Source organism: Hevea brasiliensis, chromosome 6 (assembly GCF_030052815.1).
Source record: "Hevea brasiliensis isolate MT/VB/25A 57/8 chromosome 6, ASM3005281v1, whole genome shotgun sequence".
NCBI classification, from domain to species: Eukaryota; Viridiplantae; Streptophyta; class Magnoliopsida; order Malpighiales; family Euphorbiaceae; genus Hevea; species Hevea brasiliensis.
Genome location: NC_079498.1, coordinates 24,538,748 through 24,548,389, shown reverse-complemented (window position 1 = coordinate 24,548,389; position 9,642 = coordinate 24,538,748). Strand labels below are relative to the sequence as shown.

Below are 9,642 nucleotides of genomic sequence, written 5' to 3'. Positions count from 1 at the left end.
TGGACAATGTTCGTAAATTGAAAATGACTTCTAAAGTATTAATTGATTGGACTGCTTAGAGTTTGATTTGTTGATTAATTTTATTGGTTGATTAAGTTGTTGGGTTGTTAGGTTCTTTCATATTGCATATCAAATATTATTTACAGTAACACTTGATTGACTTAAAAAGTAACTTCTACTACTTAAATATCGGATAACTATCCAAAAATAATTAATAAACATTTATTTCAAATTTCATAATTAATTTAATACAATAAATTAATTAATTAATTTCATAGAAATTAATTTGATTAATTATAGACTTTAAAATAATTAATATGTTAAAATAATTATTTTAAAAGTAAACAGAAGGCTCAAATTTTTTTATTATAAAATTTTAAATATTTCATAAACTTAATATTTATGTTCATATATTTATATATTTATATTTTGTTTTTAAAAATGATGCTGAATTTATTTTTTAAAATGTTTAATATTAAAAAAATATTTAATAGCTTTGGTTTAGACTATTTTTCCTTTAAATTGAAGTTTTTTTATTTTTCCTTAAAAATATAAATTAAATTTTGAATAACATTTTTTTTTATGTAGTAGAAGGGGAAAAGACAAACTAACATAGGGATAAACAACAGCAGTTACAACACGAGTTAACTAGAATTTTTAGCTTAGTGTTTAACTTTAAACTGTTACCAGATTCAAGCTATTCATGGAAATGTAGTTGATAGCAGACTTGGCCTTTGTGAAATTCCTTGATCTGAATTGTGTGGATGACAATTGGCAAAGATATATTGTATTTAATTTACCTCTACTTCTTGTACCTTTGCAAGCATCCATGTTTCTAAACTTGATGTATGTTGCATTATTCTTTTTAGTTGTTTGCCTTCGATTTCAATTCTCAGAATTTCTAAGCTATTGGCATTGCAACAACTGTGTGTGATTCTGTATCAGACAAGGAATTTGAGGAAAGATTTCAAGAGATCAACTCTCATGGAAATAACTATCTTATTTGCGTAATTGAAGATGATGAATCTTGTAAGATTATTGCAACTGGTAGTGTGTTTATTGAAAAGAAATTTGTGAGGAATTGCTGCAAAGCTGGGCACATTAAAGAAAATAATCTGAGTTCCTGAAAGATCATGCTCATTCAATGGGGTGCGACAAGGTGATTTTGGATTGCAGCATTGAGAACAAAGCATTTCATGAGAAGTATGGATTCAAGCAGAAAGAAATTCAGATGGTCAAGTATTTCAGCTGAGAAGTACTTACTGGGGCAAAGTTAGTTATCAAAGTTACTCATTAAAGCTTTATCAATGCACTAAAGGAATCAATTAGAAAGCAACATCAAACTGGTATTAATGAGTTGAAAATTGACAAGCTGCAGGCTAGACACTTTTTAACGCAGAAATCTTAAATTTGTCATCCAAGCCAAAGCCAAGTTCTGTAAGACTCATTTTTCTTTGATAGATATCCAACAATTGAGGTACATGTTCTTGATACTTTATCACAAACCTTTCCAAGAAGTACTTTTCAGAAGGTGGCAACACTGAGGATAAATGGATGTCCCCCTTAATCAAACCCTTTAAAAGCAAAACTCTTACAACTGAACATCTAGGTATAATTCTTCTCTCCAAACTATAACAAAGCACAGTTGGAAATCTAGCAACAGCAGCGGGCTGCCAACCCATCTTGCGCACAAAAAAATCCATCGTACCCATAACATTCTTCTCTGACAAACTCATGCATTTGGGATGCTTTCTGAAAATCAACCAAACCTCATCTTCAGAGAAACCCAATCTCCTATAAACCTCCAATTTGTGTTCCCATGTTTTGTGCGACATGAAATGAAAAACACGGACTGCCTCAACAAATATTAATTTTGAAGGGTCAAATCCTAGTTTCATAACCTTCTTAATCACTTCAGCAAACTTGCCCACTTTTTGGCACATGACCGACGGAGATTGGGTGACCAAGTAAGAGATGCAGGATTGAGAGATTCGAAGCTCTCTCAAGAGTGATGTATTGTTAGAAAATGTTTTCTGAAAAGAGTACAAAGATCTGTTTTCCATGCGATTCAGGGTCGTAACTACTTTCACATCAGAAATAAGTACACTTTTAAGGATTTCATAAATTGGGATCAGACACCGCTCTAAACTTCGAGCCAACAAATCTGGATTCCTAGAAACAAATAAAGGAAGGCCTGATCTTGAAACCCCTATAGAACGCAGAAACTCAAACTTGGGCAAGAATGTCTCTTCTGGTTTCGCTAAAAGCAAACGGGGCCGATGCTTAACAATTTTGGAAATGTGGGAATTGTTGAATCCATGTTCCCTGAAAAACCTTAATACTGAGTCGGGTCTTTCAGGGGTTTCAAAACATACCCTCTTAGAAATAGATTGAGCAGATTTTAGGGTTACTCCACAAGAATTTGTGAGATATGAGACTATAATTGAATTCTCATTCAAATTAGAAGATGTGGAAGACGAAAAGGATGTGATCACGAATAATGAGTGGAAAGGAAGAATACCCAGTTGGGCATTTGAGACAAACAGAGAAAAACTCCGATTTAAACCTAATCTTGAACCGCAAAAACCAAACATTGCAGGATACTCACTGAAATTTTCGAAGTGAATCAGCTAAGCGTTAGGCTTTGAGGAACGAACGGTAAAGCATCAACTGAGTCAAAGAGGCTGACATTTCCCCAGTAAACTGCGAAGAGCAGAGAATTTATTAGGGTTTTGCTTCTGCTCGCCACTGTCTCTTGGCTAATGTTCGATTTCTATTTTGAAATGCAATTTTGCTGTGCATCGTCTAAAGCCTAAACGCTCCGTTTTTATGCATTTTAAGTTTCGCTCCGATGGACAGGCACAGCACATAGAAGGGAAGTGGGTAATTGGATATCTTCTTTTTAATTTTTTAGTTCATAATTTTTGCAGAAATAAGGACGAATATTATGTACGATGTGTTTGATAAAAGATTAAAAAATAAAAAATTAAAATTTTTTTTTATAAATTTTAATTTTTTTAAAAATAATTATTAATTTAGTCTTTTAAAATATTCAAAGAATAATATTAATAAATAATTAAATATTAAAAATAAAAATTATTTATTATTAACATCGCCCTATATAATTTTTTTAATATTAGAAAAATCTTTCTGTAATTAATTAAAGTTTTTATTTTTTTTCTTAAAAAATATAAAATACATTGATAATTAACCAAGCACCAAAACTCTCTATTTAGAGTGAGGTTTTGTAAGATAATGGAGGATTTTTTTAATAAGTTAATTAAATAATAAAAGGTCATATTTACGGTATACAACTTAATATACTAAAGTTTGTTTATAAAATTATACTTATTAAATAATTTTTATTTTAAAATTTTATAGTAATATATTAATTTAAAGAAATTATTAATTATATAACATAATTTTAATATTAATTAATAATATATAATATAATATTAAAAAATTTCATATACTAATATAAAAAATTATACATTTAAATTTTAAGTTAATTGTTAATTTACAGTGTATCATATAATATATATTTTAATTATTTTATAATTATATAATTTTTAGTTATAAATTTATTCTCATCTATGGTGATTGTCTTATTCTAGGCTTACCGTAATCGGTGTTTTCGGGCGACCTAAAAGTGGATGCGAAACCCACAATCAGTCTCTTTCGTTTCGCGTTGAACAAAGCATCCTCGTCTTGAGTGGTAGCTCAATCGTTGAATGATGCCACGCTAGTGGAACTACGCACCACACATTTATCGAACCCGAGCATGGAGTCCATCACGCGCATGTTTTAGAGGATTCATCAGCAGAGTGTCCAACTTATGAATATGTAGAAATTCAAAATTTACAATTTCTTATCTTCGCTTCATTCCAAATCAAAGATGTTTTTGAATCCAAACTCAAAATCAGTCTCTTAATTTCAGCTGGAGATCCTTCCACAGTAAGTTCTCGAGGACTCTCATTTGAAGTTAGGCAGTAGTGGAACAATCAGCCCCCTGCTACTAGATGGCACCTCTTCTGGGCCATGCACTTCAGCTACTACTTCACTTTGCAAGGAGGAAAAGCCTAGTGGATCAAGGGATGTATTTTCTTGGTGTTTTATTCCTTGAACCCTTCTGCCAATGGATTTGTCATAATGTAACTCAACTCAATTCAATTCAACTCAATTAAATTAAGCTTTTATTTCAAAAATTTATTGTGATCGGCTATATGGATTCTCTTTCTCCACTCTAAACGATTTTGGGTTAAATCCTCGAAAATGTGTAATGCTTATATTTCATGTTGTACTACTCTCCTCCAAGTCAGTTTAGGTCTACCCCTTCTTTTCTTTCTATTCTCTAGCCCAATGTGCTCTACTTGTCTAACTGGAGCCTCCGTATGTCTACACTTCACATGAACAAACTACCTCAATCTCCTTTCTCTCAACTTATCCTCAATTGGCACCACTCCTACCTTTTCTCTAATACTCTCATTACGGACTTTATCTAGTCTAGTATGGCCACTCATCCACCTTAACATTTTCATCTTCGCAACTTTTATCTTAGACACATACGACTCCTTCATTGCCTAACACTCATTACCATATAACATGGTCGGTCGTATGGCTGTACGATAAAATTTTTCTTTCAACTTATTGAGAATCTTGCGATCACATAAAACTTCCGCGGCACGTCTCCACTTCAACCATCTGACTTTAATCCTATGACTAACATCCTCCTCACATCCTCCATCTACTTGAAGGATTGAGCCAAGATATTTAAATTGATTACTTTGGCATCCAAACTAACTCCTTCCCTATCACCAGTTTAGCTTTCACTGAATTTGCAATGCATTTATTCTATCTTCGTTCAATTTAACTTAAAATCCTTTGACTCTAGAGTACTTCTTCAAAACTCTAACTTTCTATTGACTCATTCTCGCGTGTCATCTATCAGAACTATATCATCTGTAAACATCATATACCAAGGGATACTCTCTTGTATATGTTTCGTCAATTCATCTAGAACTAATATAAAAAGGTAAGGGCTTACAGCTGAACCTTGGTGTAATCCAACTGAGATAGGAAAATCTCTTGTGTCCCCTCCACTATGCGCACACTAGTAGTTGCTCCTTCATATATATCTTTCAACACTTATATGTACCTAATAGATACCCTCTTTTGTTCTAACACTTTCCATAAGATATCTTTTGGAACACTGTCATGAGCCTTTTCCAAATCGATAAAAACCATGTGTAGATCTTTTTTCACATCTCTATATTTCTCCATCAAGCTTCTAATGAGAAAGATCACTTCCATAGTTGAACGACTAGGCATGAAGCCAAATTGATTGGGAGAGATGGAAGTGTCATGACGTAGTTGATATTCCACAACTCTCTCTCACAACTTCATAGTATGACTCATGAGTTTAATTCCCCTATAGTTTGAGTAACTCTGTATGTCTCTCTTATTTTTAAAAATAGGTACTAAAATACTCCTCCATTCATTAGTCATTTTCTTTGAGTTTAGAATCTTATTAAACAATTTAGTTAATCATGCAACTACCACATCTCTCAAATACTTCCACATTTCAATTGGTATTCTATAGAGTCTACAGGCTTTACCCACTTTCATTCTCTTAAGTACTCCATTTACTTCTGAAAATCTAATCATTCTAGTATAATTCACATTCTTTTCTATTGCTCTGTAGTCTATATTCACGCTATTACTACTTTGACTGTTATTAAAGAGATCATCAAAATAATTTCTCCATCTTTCTTTAATGTCCTCATCTTTCACCAACATTTTTCCTTCTTTATCCTTAATGCACCTAACTTCATTGAGATCTTGACATTTCTTTTCTCTACTTCTTGCTAATCTGTAAATATCTTTCTCCCCTTTTTTAGTTCTAAGTTTCTCATATAACTTTTCAAAAGCCTGCGCTCTTGCTCAACTAACTGCCTTTTTTGCCTCTTTTTTTGCTATCTTGTACTGTTCATACGCCTTATTATTATCACACTTACGTAATTTCTTATACCATTCCTTCTTTCTCTTCACTGCCTTTTGTACTTTCTCATTCCACCACCATCTCTCTTTTGAGGGTGGTCTATATCCTTTACACTCTCCAAGTACTTTTCTAGCTACTTCTCTAATATTTGATGCCATCTGTATCCGCATATCATTGGCCTCCACATCCAGCTTCCATGTTGTAGGGGAGGGGGGCGTGAGGCGAAATATCATCCATTAGAATTATATAAAATGCACCAGGTAATGCACCGGGAAAGATGGTGGAGTCACAATGGTCTCACTTAAGTACCACCTCCTTAGACAACATTCCCTAGACATGCACTTCATACAATCCTAATAGAATCAAACCACTGGTAAGTACCGTCTTCCCATAACACTACCACGGTACTAAAGATTTATGCCACAAAGGCATAGATAGACAGGAGTCGCCACCCGGGTAATAACCGAGACATATTCAGTGTTTCTTCCGAGGGTCATGGATGGCAACTTACCCCTTGCAGAGTTTCCACAACCGTCATTACCATAGCCCAATATCTAGGTTCGGGATAGTGGGTACGTAAGGTGAAGGTGTTAGGCACCCCTTACGCCTGGTCTAACCTTGTTAATTCGAGTGCCAGTCCTCTACTAATATTTCTAGAAGTCTTGTTTATTATTCCTTTATTAAACTTTATCCTAAAAATGCAATTTTAATCCTACACACACAAGTAATTCATAAAAGGGTTGTTGTTTACACACAATTTTCATGCACAAGTAATTCCTATCTATGGGGTTGCTAATTATTTAAATGATATTTACCAGATGACTAAAATTAATTTATTATTGAGAATTTAATTTGCAAACAAATTCAATTTCAAATAACCCTACGTTTCTATTTAACCTAATTAATTAATTTTCACCAAGTTACCCTAAGAATAATTGAACTAAGTTAATTATGTACATGTGTAATTTATTCTAATATCACATAAGTCCCAAGCAATCACAACCTAATAAAGATTTCTAACATGTGAATTTATTTTACAATTACCAAGTATTAAATTAAATTTATTTTACATGCCAATATTAGTTTAATTTATAAACAAGATTAATTTTAATTTACAAAATATTTATTTAAATTAATTACATGCAAAAGTCAATTAAATTAAAAAACAAAGTTAATTTTAATTTACCAAATAAAAGTTCTATTATTACTACAATTTCATTCCAATGGTTATTCGAGAAATTTAGAGCTACTTACCTGTTGGTAAATGCAGTTGCCATTGGGGCAAGCTACCCTTAAAAAAGGGTCTTCTCTTCTAGTATGGCAATGATATCACAGCTTACTCGTTTAGCTCCATATAAGCTCCACGCAAATGCCCTCTTTCGTACTTACCTTAGGGCAACTTACCAATTTTGTTTGTAATAAAAAATAAAGAAACTAAAGAAAATAAAAGAAATAAAGAAAATATTAATAACAATTTACATTGGATTCTAACTCTAGTCTCTTAAAGAGTTAAGATTCCTAATTAATTACAACTACCTAATGGTCTAAGTCTTTTAACATTATCCAAACACTTCATAACACTTCTTGAATTAAAAAAACACAGAAAAATAGATCAAATATCAATTAAAACCCAAGAAAATACAAAAACATGCATAAATATACAATTTTTAAATTTTGGCAGATTAACAGTAGCAAGAAATCCGATTTTTTAAAAATAGTTATACATGCCTAAAAATCATAAAAAAATTACAGAAGATAGCCTACATATCATACAAGATCATAAAATTTATAAATCAAACAAAACCCTAAACGAATGGTCTACATAAATCGTAACTTTTCTAAGTAACAGAATCATACTACTTTTTTGTAAAATTCATAACTCATTAACCACATTAGATATGAATGCAAAACCAATTGGAAAAGATTCATAAGAGTCTGAAGTTAATTTTAGACACTAGATTTACACAAAAATATTAAGGAACAAGGGAGATATGGGCTCCACAAGTCGGATATCCTGCAAATCAGATTTTACAGAAACCCTAACTTTAAATAGCCATAACTTACAAAATATTAAAGCTTTTTTTGTGATTCTTGAGCCTAAAATTAATGGAATTTTGTGTAGAATATGAATATAATTTTTACAAATTTTTTACAGATTCAGAAAATAAAGAAAAATAATAAAAATACGAGAGACAGAAACTAAACATGTGCAGAGTTGTGTATTCCCTCAAATTAAACATGATTACATGATCTATATGAACATATAAAATAAATTGAAGACAAAGAGCATAGAATTAAAATATTATGTGGCATAGATCTTGAAAAGAAAACAATAAAAAACTGACCTTCCAGAAATCTTGTCTGAAAATCTTCTTGAAGAAAAGAAAAAAATAAGGAATAACTCAAAAAGTCTTGAATATCTCTAAATTTCTTATAGCTCTGAATTTTCTCTTCCTCTTTCCTCCATCATCCTTTTTTTCCTTCTCTAGTAGGGTATTTATAGGGTTTTGGGAGAGAGGTGTGATAGGGTTTGGAGTCTTAGGGTGATAAAGTTTAGATGACTTAAATAACTACGATTGCAGAATTCGAATAAGACTGGGATATGGGTGAGGTGTTTCAACCAATAGGAAGATAGGAAAAAATGGAAGGCACCAATAGGGAGTGAGGAAGAGGTGTGGTAGTGTTTGGAGTCCTAGTGTGATAAAGTTCAGATAACTTAAATGACTAGGATTGATGAATTTAGATGAGACTGGAATATGGGTGAGGTGTTCCAACCAATAGAAAGAGAGGGAAAGGGGGTGACACCAATAGGGAGTGAGGAAGAGAGTGGGGCCAAGGAGGAGAGAGATATTTTGTTATTTTAATTTTTAGAAAATAATTAAATGGGTCCCATTTAAAATTCCTAACTAGGCTTTCTTAGGCCCATGGAGCCCAATTAAACTTAATTAGATCCATTTAAGAACTACCCATATTAAATTTAAATAAAATAAAATTTTATTTAAATTTAATTAAATTAATTTCCCCAAAACTTTATTATTATTTTTATTTTTTCAAGATCATGCCACGGAATTAATAATTCAGCTCCATGCCTCCAATTACATCTTACAGTCATATAATTTTTCATCATCGGGTTTCCCACGGCCTCAATGCACATACTCATCACAAAATAAGGGTCTACAGTTTGCCCCCCACTTTGGAGAAAGTTGAAATCAATGCAAAAGCATTGCTCAAGTTTCGTCAAAGTGAAACTCAAATTTCTAATAACTATGAAACATTGGCTATGAGGATCAAGTATATCTTGCTCGGTCGATATACTCTATGTTATGAGACTAGCTAGGCCTCATAACGGTAATAATTGTGTCATGTGAAAAATGAGTGTATTTTACTCTGTCGATACACTCTGCGTCATGAGACTAGCTACGGTCTCATAACAGTGATAACTGTGTCATGTGAAAATTGAGTGCATCTTGCTCTGTCGATACACTCTGTGTCATGAGACTAGCTATGGTCTCATGACAATGGCAACTGTGTGATTTGAAATGTTGTGGATTCGTATTTAGGACCGCAGTCCTAAACTACCTACGTATCCTCCTCATTATCCTGAGGAAGAATCAGACCCACTCGTAGTTCGACACTTGAAACTG

General features: G+C 32.5%; 1 protein-coding gene across 1 annotated transcript; it reads right to left on the bottom strand.

The window, feature by feature from the left end:
• Positions 1-1,325: 1,325 nt before the first annotated feature.
• Positions 1,326-2,822, bottom strand: LOC110668497 (transcription termination factor MTERF2, chloroplastic). Its single transcript, XM_058148485.1, has one exon. The coding sequence runs from the start codon at positions 2,592-2,594 to the stop codon at positions 1,380-1,382; it is 1,215 nt and encodes a 404-aa protein (XP_058004468.1). The 5' UTR covers positions 2,595-2,822; the 3' UTR covers positions 1,326-1,379.
• Between the last annotated feature and the right edge of the window lie 6,820 nt (positions 2,823-9,642).

Bases quoted from the DNA above. Each gene is read 5' to 3' on its own strand.
- LOC110668497 (XM_058148485.1), bottom strand. From the start codon at position 2,594: ATGTTTGGTTTTTGCGGTTCAAGATTAGGTTTAAATCGGAGTTTTTCT.